The following is a 17,119-nucleotide window of genomic DNA, read 5'->3' as shown; positions in this document are numbered from 1 at the left end:
ACCAATTCATGCTGATTACAACAAGCTAATAAAATTCCTGTACAGTTGAGAATTGCTCGAGAGATTCAACTTGGAAGTGTATATAATGAGTATATGACATATTGACATACGAATTGAAATTATCGGAGATAACAGAAAAAAAATATTATGCAATAACTAACGGGTGTGGTAGTTAAAATTAGTCATTATACTGTTCACAATAATATTAGGTTAGAGATGAAAATTGATCACTGTTGTTCTCCTGTTCTATGAAGAAATGACACAGGCAAAAGACTTCCTTACACCATGAACATTTTATATGTGCAATTGCGTTAGATTCGTCAAGGGAACAGTTCGCATAACCGAGCTAATAAAATTACTGTACGGTTGAGAACTTCGAGAGATTCAACTTGGAAGTTTATGTAAAAAAAAATAAATATGACGTTTCATGAGTATGAGCGAAAAGCGAATTCGACAGGTGATTCAAAAGATATATAATTTGTTTGGTAACCTGGCTTGTACATCGCAAACTGAAAGAATCAAATGTACCACGGTGATCGGAACTGATTCATTAGCATAGACACGAACTTTATTTGATTGTTTCGTTGCTACATCATAACGTCCAGATAAAGAAGTTTCATACTGTGTACAGATCTCCTGCCATAATCTTTTGATTGGTCGGAATCCAAACACATCAAATGGTCGTACAAATCGTGTGCAGTTCTTGGGTGTATTCTCAACCATTACGTCTTTGCCATTCGTCATTCAACTTGCAATGGACAATTTATCTGTGAATGGAACCCAGTGATCAGTGGCGTATTTAGGGGGGCTTCCGGGCTTAACTCCCCTGAAATCTTACTTACTATAGTAAAGCAAATGAAATATCTTGCAGAATTTTCACATTTTTAGGCAAAGCCCCCCCCCGAAAGTTAGCAAAGCTCCCCCCGAAACAAAATCGTAAATACGCCACTGCCAGTAATCAATCAGTAGCAAGTTCAGATCATCACGCTTCGCCATGGGAGAGAATACTTCGGTTATATACGTCTAGCATCCTTCTTTTCTCATCATGCATTTAACGTTGAGTCTCTCAAAAAGTTCTGAACCGTACAGGAAGTTTATTAGCTTGTAATCAGCATGAATTGTAATCAGCACTGCTTTCAAATGGCATGCTTAGTTTCTCTGCAGGCGAGTGCTTTCTCCCGAACTTCTCTTGTTAGAAAACAGTGCTTCCTATTTCATTCTATTTCTAATATGCTAATAATAGGGCTTGCAAAATTTCCAGACGTAGGCGCCAGTTCTAACCAGACGCCACAATAGTACAAATCCAATATGATACAGGAGCTTACATGTTTTGGTCTTAAGTTATAGTTACTGGTATAAAAAGTGCAAGCCTACCTTACTTTACAGGCTATCCCTAAAAAATAACAGCAATTGAAAGCAATATAAGGGAAGTTCTACGAAGCAGCAGTGTATGTTTTATGTCCATGTTCTGTCATGCAGTTTTGGCACTGAAATACAAATGTCTACTTTTGTGGATGGATCAAAATCCTCTGACAGTGAACCATTCATGTTAAGGTTCGAGGTAAATTGGAGACTTCGAGCTTTGTAATGAATTTATTATTTATTTTTTAACCCATCCAAGCATATAAAAATCAGAACTACTGACCGATAAAAAATTAAGAATAATAATGTAAAAAGAAGCTAGGCAACAGACTCGTATTTCTGGTCGCCATGGCGATCTTGCGCCCGTAATTTTTTGAGTCCTGCTAATAATTTTGAACTGAAGTTCTTGGTAATTAAGTGTATAGTTGAAGGTAAATATCTATGCATTTAGTTGCTATTTTTATTATTATTATTGAAATAGAGTTTTCATTCTGGTCTTAAAGGTACAGTTGTGAATAGATTAATTAAATGGTGGATTTAAATAATTTATTATCTAATTACTCGACAAGTGATATATTTCTTCGTGGCCAAATGGCTGACATAGTGGTTTCTGTACGCGTGTTCTCAGATTCGGTATCTTGTGTTAGGGTTGCAAATAGAGCTTATATTGATTATTGTAGATGGAAGATGATACCATTCCTACTAACGACAATTTTATTCGTGCTTCTTATATTCATTTTAAGAGTAATACAGAAGGTCGATCCGCGTATATGTGTCCAATTTTACACCCGTACCCCTGACTACAGAAGCGACCGAACCAAGTGGTTAAACGCGTGTGCTATACCTGGAGGTTCATTCTATCGTCTACCAAGCGAAACTGTGTATCGTGTGCATCATGACTCCAAAGGTGAACCGTTTTTGGAAGGGCTACGTAATTGGACTTTTCCACGCCAAATATTCGGTTTCTAAAATTCAAAAGCAGTGCAAAGAAAATGGTTGTGCATTGGGTTCAACGACTATCAAGAACATAATCAAGCAGTATAAAAAAGAAGACATACCAGGTAAGCATTCACCCACTAAGGGGTCGAGAAAGCGAGCGTGTACCACAGTGACTCCACAAGTAGCTCAGAAGTTGCGCCGAATGGCCTTACAAGAAAATCCCCTTCCGCAACGTGTGATGGCAGCTCGACTCCACATACCACAGTCAACTGTTAACCGCGCCCTGAGTGGGAAATTAAACCTCCGGAGGGTCTTTAAAAGTCATGGACATTACCTAAGTGCGGCTCATCGCCGTGAGAGAAAGACCAACAGCAGGCGCCTCTATGAATGCCATCTATCTGGAGAAAAGTGGAAGTTTGTGGCCACACTAGATGAAGCATGGGTGTATCTATCAGATTGTGGCAAAATTCGCTCGATAACTTACACTTCGCGAAATGCAAAAAGCCGTCCTGCGTTCATCCGTCATTGCAAAGCAACTTTCTCGAAAGGATTTATGGTTGTCGCCGGTTACTCTTATCAGGGCAAGTTAACAATTCGTCAGGTCCCTAAAAACTGTAAAATCAACTCTGCATTCTTTCAGCAACATATACTGACCCAAATTTATACAGAAGATCTGCCTCGTTTGTATGTGCATGCCATAAAGCAAGTGTCTGTGCATATGAATAAGGCCTCCTCACATACATCTCGTTCTACCCAGAACTTTCTGAAGCAGATGGAGACATACACCGGTATTCGTGCTATTGCATTTCATGATATACCAGTGAAATCACCAGATGCCAGTCCCATGGATTTCTGCGGGTTTGGTCTACTGAAAAGGGCATTTCTCGTCGGGTCATTACTCTCGGGGGCCTGTGGAAAGCCTGTCGGGAGGAATGGGAGAAGATTCCACTTCCTGTACTTCGTCGTAGTCTTCTACAGTGGAAGTTACGGTGCAGGACTGTTGCCAGAACACATGGCCATCACATTGAGGCCAACCGATGGTGGTCCCATGGATTTTCATAAGGTTAGTGCTATTTCAAAATTGGACACACATACGCGGATCGACCTTCTGTACCACGTATTCTCCTGTACGCGGCCCGGACATAACTCACAATTTCCTCAGGTCTTATGATTCATGTCTGATCCTCTTTGGAGTTTGCGCTCGCTCGGACTATGGCTCTTGTTTACTATCCATTTATAGGGTTAATGTTTACTCAAGCTTGCTCTCAGTTATTGAATAAACAAAAGAAACCTTCAGAAGTTTGTATATGTTCGTAAGATAATTGCAGAGATACTACTGTTAGTAAAACCCTTTCTTCTCAGTGTGAATCCATTAATACACCACTTTAGAAAGTTGTTTTTTTTTAGATTAAACTCCGGGTCTATAAGGTAATTTAATTAAAATATGGAATAATAATAATAATAATAATAATAATAATAATAATAATAATAATAATAATTATTATTATTATTATTATTATTATTATTATTATTATAATGAAATATTTTGTTTAGCCCCCCGCCAAGTGAACTTTGTGGTGGACAAACACCGTGTGCGTGGGTTTTCTCGGGGGTTCTCCCGTTTCCTCCCACTTTCTTCATTCCACCATTTCATTCATTACTCATCATCACCGTCTCCTTTAGCCTAACCGGCATAACTGTGAGACGTAAAACTCAAAGATTTCGTTTCATTTCATTTTCTTTTTGTTCAGCGTTCCATGATTATGCCTTTAGGCTAAGTGAGGCAATGATTCAAGTAAGTGAATGATGATGGAAGAATTGGTGAAATGAGAAAGTGGGAGAAAACGGGAGTCCCCAGAGAAAATTCACGGACGCAATGTTGTCCACCGCAAACTTACTTGGCTGGGGATCGAACCAGGGATCTCACGCTCCAGAGATAAACTCTCTACCGCTGAGCCATCGTGCCCCCGTAATAATAATAATAATAATAATAATAATAATAATAATAATAATAATAATAATAATAATAGTAGTTTCCATATAAACAGTTATTGTTATGTAAAAGAAACTGAAATAATGTATTCTAAACTAATTGCTTGTTATTTTCAGCTTTGTATTGTGATGCTAAATCCGAGTTTGGCATAGACTCAGCTTGTGAGAAAGTTATTGGCACGAACTCAGAAAGCAGTGCTTCTGTGCCAGAGGTGACAATGAGCGATACAACATATGTGACAGAAGAAAAAAATAATAATGGATATTTGGAACAAGAGGTAAGCAGTTTTCAACGAGAAATACGTATGTATACTCATTTCGTTTTGTAGTTACGAGTGATGGAAGTGTCATTGTATAGGAGCATATTATGATGTTGCAGTAATTGTCGTCTAGTGACATAAGTGTACGTTATAGTAGAATTGATCAACTTAGGATTGATATATGGAAAGCATTTGTTTCAAGTAAGATTCCATTCTCTAGAAGAGTGTTTAAATTTCTGCTTATTTTGATGAGTGTTTCTGGGCTCATAAAAAAGCCCTCTAATCATGTACCTTTTTCTTTTCTTTTCTTTCTTGTTACGAGTTTCAAAATAATGAATGAAAAGAAGTTTAACGGTCTGTGTCTTATTCGTAGATTTGACGGTTTCTTAATTATTAGGTTATTGTTGTAATTTTCTCGTATTAAGAACCGAGCACGCTTTTACATGATCGAACTTAACATTTTTCATATCGCATAACAAACGGACGGGTATTCGTGATAATTTTCTTGTGCTTCCTCATGTTTAGTTCACATTCCTCCCATTATACAGTTGCAAGACCATCACGCAAATAGAAAATGAATTGTAAGCCTAGTATATAAGTTTCATGTCAATAATAATAATAATAATAATAATAATAATAATAATAATAATAATAATAATAATAATAATAATAAAATAATAATAATAATAATAATAATAATAATAATAATAATAATAATAATAATAATAATAATAATTATTATTATTATTATTATTATTATTATTATTATTATTATTATTATTAAGGAAAACAGAATATTCACATGCTGTAATTACATTGCTGTTTTTGCAATGCACTAGAATAAATTATTGTAACTATCTCTTTATCAAACCCGAGTAATAGTATAGATAGAAATAAATTTCGTTTGTTTTAAATCTAAGATACTTTTACATGATACATCTTGCATATTAGTGTTACGTAATTGGGAGATATTTTTGGAAAATTACCCACGTTTCTTTTCGTGTAGAAACGTGTACATTTGATTTTTAATTCTTGTAAAATGCAGATAACATCACGTAAACAGTGTTTAAAAAATCCTTACTTTGTTCTCAAAGTAACTTGCATGTTGTATTTCCGTCGTAATAGTAATATGTCCAAAGAAGAAGAAATAATAGAATGTGAAAATAGGAAGGAAGGGAAAATCAGTCAGAAGAAAAGCGCATGATGTCAAAATTTCTTTGGACAGTCCGCTTTTGATACTACAATTACGTTTCTAACTTGAATTCGGAGAAATATATAACGTGCTAAAACTCGACTTAATGTTAGGATGTGGTACAACGAAACCTAGAGAGTTTATAGCAGGTATTTATAATAAATTGTGTGTAGCACAGGTATTTACAATAAACAATAGTTTAGAGATGTTTACGCAATAAACATTAGCTTAGAGACATTTACAATAAGCTACCAAAGTAATTAATGTCTGTGATTATTTCTTTCTGTCGTCTGTAACACTCAAGAAGTTTTGATGATGATAGTATGTATATATCGTATTACAAAACCATTGTCATGTTGGCCTTAGTATTATGGAGCATACAGGCACCAATTCGGTTTTGAAGTGAATCGTATAATGGAAGCTAATTCACAGCTGTTGAACTAAGTGCTTACGCGAATTTTGAGATAGTCTATGTTGACACCCCATGCTGTCTTGAGAAACTGAATCGTTAAAAACAAAAAAAAAAAAAAAAAAAAAAAAAAAAAAAAACTTCTTGCTATCTGTTAACTTTTCTTTCTATGGCGATAAAAGTTGAAACCGGAAGTAATTGTAAACTTGAAGCATTTCCGATTTTGGTAGAGTGGATAGGCGTGATGTGTTATCTTGAGACGCTGAATCGTTTGCGAAAAATAGCTTCTCGCTATCTATTATCGTTTTCGTTCTATGGCGATAAATGTTGAAATCTGAAATGACTAATTTGAACCGCTTCTGGTTTGAATAGAGAGTAACGGGAGGAGATAAAACCTATCTTTTGGACGCTTAATCGATTGCACAAAATCGCATCTCGATATCTCTTACCGCTTTTACTATGACACCTGTCCACAGACGGACGGACAAAATCGTTCTATAAGTCTTCTGACACTTAATACAAAACAATTTGGAAGTCTAACAGGGAAGTCATGATGCTTCCATTCACGTATCTGTAGTCGTAGAAGAGCAGAATATGAAACTACTCAGATGCTTGATTATGCTGCGTGCACTCAATCTTTCCAGTCACGACTAGTGTTGTAAAAAAAAAAAAAAAAAAAAAAAAAAAAAAAAAACACGGAAATTTTGGGTAAAAAAAAGTTTTTTTACAGTTTTTTTTTTCGAGCTTGGAAAAAAACTGAAAAATTGTGAAAAATTGAAATTTTCGAATATTTTACTACATTATGCTTTTAAAATGAAAACTATTTTGTATTTACTAATTTACAGTTAAGATCATTAAGTAGTTATGTTTCTTGTATTAGAATAGGGAAATTTGTGGCAACAAATGTATTTGCACCATTCCTTTAAAGTTAGCACCGTGATAGAAAGGAGTTATGGCTACAAAAGATAATAAAATATAATCCTAGTTAGATTTATTAATATAGACGCATTTAAATTATCTTAAGTAATCTTACAAAGTTACCGTTTTATGGCAGGCAAGTGTCAATATAACAGGGCCAGAATCATTTTAGTTAATACCAGTATGCTAAATTCAAATAAATATTTATGGAGATACATATCTTGCTTGTGCTGTGTAAAATTCCCGAAAATTTTGAACTTAGTAGAAAAAATATTTTGTTCGGAAATACAGTAGGACGTTGATAATCCGAACGCGGTCCCTAAGCTTTTTACATTTTGTCTTAGCGCTAGCGATAAACAAACAATAGGGTTGTCCGTCGGCATCGTGTAAGTCAGTGTTTTTATAAAAGTTCATTCATATGTAATTGTTTGCCATACATATTTTTATTTTCCCTTAGGCCTATACAAGTTAAGTTTTAAGTGTGAGTTATAAGAACAATGTAATTTGGTGTACGAGCAGATTCTTCAGAAACATTAAATGTAAGTAGCCTTATGTACGGTATTGTAATTACTGTATGTACTGTATAACCACTGTATCGATAAAAGAGCATACAGTACAGTATATTTAAACTTAAATGACATTTTCTTGGTCATTTTCGAAAATCCGAACTACCTGTGGACCCAATTAGTTCGGATTTTCGACTTCCTACTGTATTGGCAAAACCGGAAAATATAATTTAAAAACTATTTCTTCGCCTGATGTTAATCTTATTTGCTGTAACGTGTCTGCAGCATATATACAATGTATTTCGCTAGCAGGAAAAATACTTAAAACAACAGCTTTTAATTTTACTTTTTAGTTTTCTGATTTTTGATGAAAAATCCCTCTTTGTTATTTGTATATTTTTCGAAGAACTCAAAAAGAGAGAAAATCTTATTTACATACACACACACATACACACCGCACACGTGTGTAAATTTCAGCAGCGACAAATATATTAAAGAATTTAACATGCGAAACTTTCGTTCGTTATTATTAAAGATTAGCAGCATACCCGTTCTTCGCACGGGGAGAACACGTTTCATTTGGGTATAAAGGGCACCAAAACTGTCACCAATGAACTTATGGACCCCAAAAACTATGAATTCGATACTAGTATTGGGAGTACTAATGGGGGCTGAATTTGGATTTAAACGACATCGGAAATGTCACTGTTCATCTCAGCCACCCCAAAAACTATGAGTTCGACACTAATATCGGCCATTTTTGATCATTTTTATATATCCACCCCTTCTCCCTCCCCCAAGTTGCGACGCTGAATTTGGATTTAAACAGCATCGGAAGTGTTAATGTTCATCTCAGGACCCCAAAAACCGTGGATTCGATACTAATATAGGTCATTTTCGATCATATTTATAGATCTCCCCACTCTCAAGTTGAGGGGCTGAATTTGGCTTTAAACGGCATCGGAAATTGTCACTGCTCATCTCAGCGACCCCGAAAACTGTGGATTTGACACTAGTATCGGCCATTTTCAGTCATTTTTATATATCTCTTCCTACCCAAGTTGCGGGGCTGAATTTGGATTTAAACGGCATCGGATGTGTTAATGTTCATCACAGCAAACCCAAAAACTATGGATTGGACACTAATATCGGTCATTTTCGATCATTTGTATATATATATATATATATATATCTTCCCTCTAGCCCTCCCCCAGGTCACGGCGCTGAATTTTGATTTAAACGGCATTAGAAGTGTCGCTGTTCATCTCAGCGTCCCCTAAAACTATTGATTCGACACTAATATCAGTCTTTTACGATAATTTTTCTATATATCACCCCCTTCCCCCTCCCTAAAGTTTCGGGGTTGAATTTGGATTTAAACTCCGTCGGAAATGTCACTCTTCATCTCAGCGGCTCTGAAAACTATGGTAATTTTCAATATGTATCCGCACTTCCTTCCTCAAAGTTGCACCTTCAAAGTGAAATGGTAAAATCCATCCCAGGCCCGAACCTCATCTATGCTGAAATTTTTTTTATCGAGATCCGTCTGGTGGTTCAAGAGTTGTTAAGTTACAAATATTTCAATTTTAATATTTGTACACTTTAATTAACTTTAGTTAATAATTTAACACTTTTCAATTTTATATATATAGATAATTTGTCGCAGGAGAAATGAAAGAATGTAGGAGAAATGAAAGAATCTCGAGAAAATGCACGAACACCATGTTTTCTATTACTTACATCGCCATGACCATTGTTTTCCTGAAACTCAATCATTCAGATTTCCATTTCCCGACATGGATTTTCTACAAAAGTAGGGGCAACGAAGATCAATTGTGCGCATTCACGTAATTAAGACATCAAGCCACACCGCTTGCACTTCTCTCCCTCTGCTTTTACCTCTAAATGGAGCTGCTTTTACCTCACCCATGCTATTCGTTTTATTATTTCTGTGAAGAAACATGATGGTAGTCTGTTGCCGGATACAGCGCGTCGGATTTTTGTGCCTTTGGGCTTTTAAAACTATCTCAAACATCGCCGTGTTCAAACACCTCGTTGTCTTTGAATCAATAACCATTTCTCAACAGTGGTTTTCGGAACTCCGAGCATTAAGCTTCTTAAATTTGACAAGAATTTTGCCGCTATTGCTGCTGTTGATTCTACAGAATGCTTATTTGAAAAGTAGCAACAAATAACTGGACTAAACTGTTGTTGCTGAAAAGCCAAATTTTACTGAAAAATACTTGTGTTACCATCAAAGGTAATAAAAAATAATACTAATAGTTTTACTAATGCACTACATATTTACTGGTAGTACCGGCACCCATGTCCTTAAAGCCTTCAAACGTATAAGGGATAACGTCCTTCGGTGTCGTCGAGTACAGTGTTCACGGAAAGTATTTTTTAAATATAAAGTTGCATATTTTATTTCAAATAGGCTGTAAGCATAACCCATGCATTTATTTGCTCTATAATTATCTCAAATTAAGTTTTTTTTTTTTTTTTTTTAATCCATTCAGTGAATTCAAAACTTTGTAAAGATATTATGTTGAATGTTGTTGTATATCTTAACGTAAAAGCATCTAATTCGCCCAAGGAAAGTCCAAAATCTGCTAAAAATCACTTTCAAGTGATCACCTTAGTTGTACCAATAAAATACTAACAAAAAGCTCACAAATCCAGTTGGGTTTTAAGGTGAGCTTTTTCAGGTGGGTCCAACCCGAAACAACCCGGTGGGTTTTTTCGGGCTGGGCCCACTTGTGCAAACCCTGGATTATTCCGTATTAAATTAGACATATAATAATGATTTCTTAGTAGGTAGTTAATTACTTGTTCCACGTATCCCTGTCTGTATTTATGTACGTACTTAACGTATCTCTCTCTGTATTTGTATAATAAAACAGTTTCTTAATCTCTGTCCACTGCCACTGTGTACCCTTCTAGCTGAAATTAAGCATTTTGTTCCAGTAGAATTTGTTGTAATAGATTGGTAAACATCTAATATGTATTATGTATTTTATATTCATTCATTATTTTGTATGGGACTGTAAATTGAAGGAATGGAATGCTGAAAATATCAAAGTAAAGCGGAATAAAGTTTCTTGAAAACACGAAGGCAGCATCGCATTAAATCTTTTCTTATTAATTGTTTCTTCAACAATTGTGTCTGTGTTCGATTATATGAGAAATAATTATTGATAACGTGTGGTATTTATTTTCATTGCAGGAATTGAAACTTGGAGACGATGTGGATTCAATAACAACTTCAGGCACTATAACATATTTGATAATAACTGCTATAACAGTATTAATATTTTCCTTAGGGCATTACTACCTTGATGTAAGTAATCTTAAGATTTTTTTAGTCATATATACAGTGAAACCTCTCAATAACGGACACCAATGAAACATGATTATTTATCTGTAAATGAGAAGTATCCGTTATAGAGGGGTTACACAAATGTAGATTACTCACAGCTCATGTGATATTTGTATGCAGTGTTAATAGTAAATATAGGCTAATATCGAAATGCTGTACTCAGTGTTCGAATCACTGGGAAAATGAGGGAGAAAACACTCCCCCTAATAAAATAAACGTATCACCAGTGAATGTGTTTATATGGGCATGTATCGTAAATAGCTTATATGACAGTTATACCTTTGTATACGTCTCTTAAATCACTTACGTACCATATCAAAAGTAAAAGTAACACAATAAGGGCGCGTGCAACATTATTAATAAATACTGATTAATGAAGCACTACTGTTCATGAATTTCTTGGGGAAAAGTCTGTAATACAATCCTGCGGACATAATTTTTGATAGGTATTTGCTTCTAACTGGTGCATCAATCGAAGTTTTATTATCAAATTGCAGAAAGTATTTTCTGTGTTAAATACATATAAGCAAGAGTAATTCCTATCCGGTGTGCCGTGTGGACTTTGTGGTGGACAAACATCGTGCTCGTGGGTTTTCTTGGGGTTCTCCCGTTTCCTCCCACTTTCTTCATTTCACCAATTCATCCATTTCTCATAATCACCATCTCCTTTAGCCTGACCGGCATAACCGTGGGACGTGAAACTTAAAGATTTCATTTCTTTTCATTTTTCCTATCCGGTGTGAAGAACTTGTTAAGAGTGTTGAGAGTAAAAGAAATCTGCCTGTGTCCTATAAGAGTGTCCCTTAAAGAGCGAGTTCTCTCCCGAAACAATCCGATTCCCGTTTTCGCCATATGGGCGTCGTGGAGAACAAACCCCATGTGCGTGTGGGTGTCTCAGGGTTCTCCGGTTTCTTTCCACTTTCGTAATTCCATAAGTATCACTCATCTCATTATCATCGTCTCCCTTAATCGCAGTGCATAATCGCGGGAACTAAAACTAAAAAATAAATAAATAAATAAAATAAAATAAAAAAATAAAGAATTGTCACCGTATATATAAATAACGTAAGAAAAAATACTGTTACGGTTTACTGGTTGTTGTACATTAATGGAAAGAAAATACATAGGTACTAGAGCCATGGTAGCATAGACGGTAATGTATTTACTTACCAACTGAATGGAGGGGTTCGAATCCCAATGGGGGCGAATATTTGTTTCTTTTTCTACCCTTGTTGTAAAATGAGTCAAGGCTTCACTTGGTTCTGTAAAATGAGTACTTTGAGGGAAGAAGAAGGATAAAGCGGGCTGAATGTGTTTTGACTGTCTTCTGTATGTGCCGAAGTCTAGAAAGTGTGGAACCTTACCGCAACCCAATCCTTGTCTCCTATGGTGTGTCCAAATTGAGAAGCACCATTTGCGTTACTAGCCAGACATCACAAATGCCCAAACTCGGGAACCTGGTTCTTGTGCTCAAATGGATTCGAAATCAATAATTAAGGGCGAGAAAGTGAGAGTTGATAGTGAGCTAGATTCCGAGTCCAAGCAGTTCGACCCACTATGACTAGTGGTGCAACTACGAGCGAGTGCGAGTGGACTGAGCCCAAATGAGCCCCAATTGGAAAATAGACATCTTGGTTAGATACTAAGTAGTGTATTTGATCTGTTCCATGATTTTTCTATCTGTGCGCTGCTGACAGTGTATGTGACAGACTACGAATTTGGACGCTCGCTAAATATTTTCGATACCTGCATTAAACACTAATTTTGGTGATAATATAAAAATAATTAAATAAATAAAAACTATGCATAATGGTTTCGAAATTGGTTTTAGACTTGATGAACAGTACCTTGGTATCTCATGAGAAGTGTCTTACTCACGAAAACGCTACTTGTAATATGTTCCACAAGTAGTATTTTCTTATTGATTATAATACGTACGTTTCAGTGTTAAGTGTAACTTAGGAACAATTTTTTAATGACGTGGTTGATCCTTAATGAAGGAAAATTTATTTGGTAATCTTAGTCACCGCACAAGATGTGGCGAATTTGCTTCACGGGCAATGAGCCATAAAGAATTTTGGTTGCTCAACTCAATTTCAAATAATACTGCTGTAATTCTCTACATTTTTTATCGCAAAAAAGATCGCATATATGAAATAAATTCAGGTTTTGTTAACAGTCATTGAAAACTACCTGTTGATCCTTACAAAACGATAATTTTAGCAGTAAGAGAAAAAATACTGTTGATTTGTTAGTAAACCACTTGCATTAACCACAGTAACATTTTTATTATTATTTCTTTAACTTTTTATGGAATGTGTCATAATGGGTATTATAACTTTGCCTTCACAGTCTGAAATAATTTGGATTATTTTCGAAAGGAATTATTTAATTAAAACATCTGATTCTTCTCAAGAAAATAGATCCTTGATCTAAGTTAAGAAATCTCGGAGCTTTTACATTGTAATTTGTGATTTCGATTAACAGTTGTAGCGTAGTACGTTATTGCATAGCCAAAAATATTATAGTTTAATAATAATATTAGTAATGTAAAATGCTTCTCTTGATATGAAAAACATACATTATATATACTTACAGTAGTTGATAAACTCATTTGCGCCTGCAGTTATCACACACTACACAAGTTATTGAAATACTTTTCTATAGTAACATTTTGATTAACAATGCAACAAGAACAACAATGCCACTTCCACATTCATATTTAAGATTAAACTATATAAAATAAATCTAAACAAGATACCTACATACAGTATATACACTGCCTGATAAAAAAAAAAAAAAAAATATTAAGTACCTGGAAAGAATGAATCAATGTTGACGTAATTTCGTACACATGCACTCCATCAGTGGATATGTAAGTAATTAGTTATAATGGTATATGACGGCTAGAACGGCCATCAGAGTATATTAGTATTGTCACCATGTGACCGTGTTATCAGGCCTGATAGTGTGTATAAGGGGCGTGTGCAGTTTCAGATGGTTAGTGAGCTCAGTGAAGTACCATAGAGAATGTCACGTACTTGTGTGAGACAACGTTACTAGCAAGTGATAAATTGTTCTTAATATAGGCTTCTCTCATACGAGCATGTTTCATTATCTTCAGGAGCTGAAAGGTAAATCTTAATGCTCCTGATTTTTTATTTGATTTGTTGAAGCTCAACGTCTCTTTTTAGCACCGAGGCTATACGAGACATAGATTTGTATCTTAAGGTGAAACCTGAACCACTGTATTACTTTGAATCTCAGTGCTCTCTCACTGGAAATCGAACTCGGGGCCCTGACCTCCGATGGCACGTCCCTTAGAAACGACTGCGAAAAGGGCTTGATGGTCGAGAGTCGCGCTGAAAGTGCATAGAATGATATAATACAATTGTTCAAATCTCACGAAGTAGTAGTCCTCTACCCCGAAGTAATTGATTATCTATTCTCGAAAACCAGGTTGTGAAAGCATCTTGTCAAACTTCAGTAAACACATCCTCGTTTTTATACTGAAGGTTTATAACGCCTCTTAATTACCACCAAGCTTGATCCTCTTGCATAAATCTTTAAAACCGAGAATACTTACAGGATGTCAAGTCGAGCGAATACAGTGGACACAGTGCAGTGCAACTACAGTAGCAATTATTGTACCTCTTTCTTTATCGCGTTCTTTTATCTAAATTTTCCAATATGAAGAAAACTCCGCGTAGTGGTAAATCCAAATTAAATCCCAATTTTGCAATCTTTAGCATTATACATATTAATTAGTCTCTGTTAAAGTATATTGTGTTGAAAATGTTTGGAATATAACATATCATGACCACTTTAGTTCTTGACATATTATTCTAATGCTTAATAATAATAAATTATAGACATCTTTGCATGCAACACAAAAGTGACGATGAAAGTCTAACACCTATATTCAGCGGTTAATGTTAAAAATAGTTTTCTAGTGGTATACGTTAGGTTGGAAAATCGCCTTTAGACTGCAAATTGTGGTTGTATTTATTATGGTCCAATGTAAAATGTTAGAATTGAACACATTTACAGTGAGTGTTGTTTTGTTTTACAGAAAAAGAGAAGAGATAACACACTTTTGGCGAAGGTGAATAAGCTAGAAAGTGATCTGTTTGTTTCCTCCAAAGAGTGTTTGCTTCTAAAAGATGAGCTACAAGCAGCCAAAGATGAGGTAGGCATTAACTTATAAATATCACCATATGAAGAAAAATCTTTGGTAAGGAACTATTGTATATGATATTGTTGATTTGTGCACCTGTCAGAATGCAACCTTATCTCGTCGTGATGGCAGATGGGGAACTCTCATAGGGTGTGAAAGTTCTTCTGAGTCTGACTTAGCAAACTAGCATGGGGGTTGATTAATCTAATTGCCAACCCATACGAAGCTTTAGATGTAGGAGGGAGTCTTGAAAATGACTTAACAGGGAAATGGATCTTAGATTTGATACATTGACAAAAGGAATGTTGAAATAAGGGGCAGGATCTAAGATGATGAATGATAGAATAACAAAAGTCATGGGAAAGTCTTCATACGTACTCAGACGTGGCAGGATCTTGGAATCGGAATCGGATAATGCCACCTTTCAGATTGAAATATTTTCAGATCTCCCTGAACTTTCGTATATTCGTGTATTAAGAAGCATTGGAACACATTTCATTTCTAAACATTTGAGGTCACAAAACTTTTTAGATCTGAAGTTGTGTAGTGGTAAAAGTAATTTGAATCTCCTTTTCTTCTTTTCCGGTGTTTCATAGAGTCCGAGAAAAATACAAGAAAAAATAAAAAAAATTACTATTATCAATTTACATTGTGCTATTGTGTCACTTTGGAAGAGAGTTTTTTGGTGTGTTTATGTATGCTTAGAGAGAGAGAGGGGATGGGGAATAATATAGCTGTTCCATCATTGCGTTGTCATACCACGCGAACATGAGTAAAACAAAAATTAATTTTAGTAAGACGATAGCATTAGCACAGAACATAATCCTAATCTAAAATATATACTGAAAACTCGTTCACTAAGCACTTCATGAGCTAGAGAGGAAAAGAAGTAGGAAAAAAACTGCTAAAGGCAGTAAAAAGAATAACGCCTGGAAGTTTCAATTTTGTCTGATAGCTATCAATTACTGGGTGATGTTTGCTGTCATTTAACGGCGCGATATGTAACTTCTAGCATTTGACAGTTACACACCTTTGTTTTAATAGTAGAAAATGGGATATGAGTAGTCACCATTAGAGTTGCCGTTACCCACGAAAGTGTCAACGGATTGACTACATTAACGTATTCAGTTGAAATAATTGCTCTATGCATTGCAAGAAACAGAATTCAAAAATTCGCTTTTGTTCAAGAGTTATCGTGCGGGGTAACGTATGTATGTACGTACTAACATTACAGCCTTTCAAGGCCCACTGGCATATTTCTAATAATTATAGAACAGAGAAACAGCTGTGAAGAGTCCAGATGAGTGTTATGTGGGAATACAGGGTGATATGACATTATTTTTGAAAGTGAGCTGGCCTTTCTCTGTCGGACAGTTGGTTTCACCCCGTTACATGGTTACTCGTGTGATTCATGTGGTAATTTCAGCAATAGTTAAAACTGGATGGTAATAGTAATACATATTCCACTTCACTAAAACAACAGCATGGTCACGCGACAAAGCGCAACTGCTATGTTGTTAATATGTAATAGTGGTCCATTTCGCAATGGATACTCCAAGATAGGAAGAGCTCCTTCGTGGCTAAGCGGTTAGCGTACGCGCTTTTGGCGTCGTGAGAGATCCGGGTTCGATTCTTCGATTCCCGGCAGATGCTCATGTAGTTCGGATTCCACGTTAATCAGTATGTCCCGTCTCATATAGCCTCGCTGCTGAATGGGACGTTAAACTCAAAATCAACTCAACTCCAAGACGGGAATAACGTCGCATGAAGATATTTGTGATAGCCTAAACTGTGGTCAGGCCATAGCGTTAAGTGCCGTGTGGCGTCGTAACGCTATAATACCAGACATGATTCCATAGTATTAGATATTGATCCAACAAGATGGACGCTATAGTATTAATGATACTGGCTTGATTATTTACAAGTATGTTAATCTTGCTCTGTGCATAATGGGCTCAGAGGTTCTGACTGAGTAAATAAAACGT

The 17,119-nt window shown here is 35.7% G+C and overlaps 1 protein-coding gene across 4 annotated transcripts in view; it reads left to right on the top strand.

Moving 5' to 3' along the window:
- The window catches only part of LOC145690338 (uncharacterized), a 175,906-nt gene that overhangs the window by 40,652 nt on the left and 118,135 nt on the right, over positions 1-17,119 (top strand). For all 4 annotated transcript variants that reach the window (XM_081765134.1, XM_081765133.1, XM_081765132.1 and 1 more), the window contains 3 exons: positions 4,411-4,571; positions 10,805-10,918; positions 15,030-15,146. In XM_081765134.1, coding sequence (XP_081621260.1) covers positions 4,411-4,571; positions 10,805-10,918; positions 15,030-15,146 — 392 coding nt within the window. The remainder of the gene's footprint in view (positions 1-4,410; positions 4,572-10,804; positions 10,919-15,029; positions 15,147-17,119) is intronic.

The sequence above is a fragment of the Thermobia domestica genome, chromosome 7 (assembly GCF_964235325.1).
Source record: "Thermobia domestica chromosome 7, izTheDome1.hap1.1, whole genome shotgun sequence".
Lineage (NCBI taxonomy): Eukaryota > Metazoa > Arthropoda > Insecta > Zygentoma > Lepismatidae > Thermobia > Thermobia domestica.
Note: the sequence above shows the minus strand (reverse complement) of the source record. Positions and strands in the feature narration are given on the sequence as shown.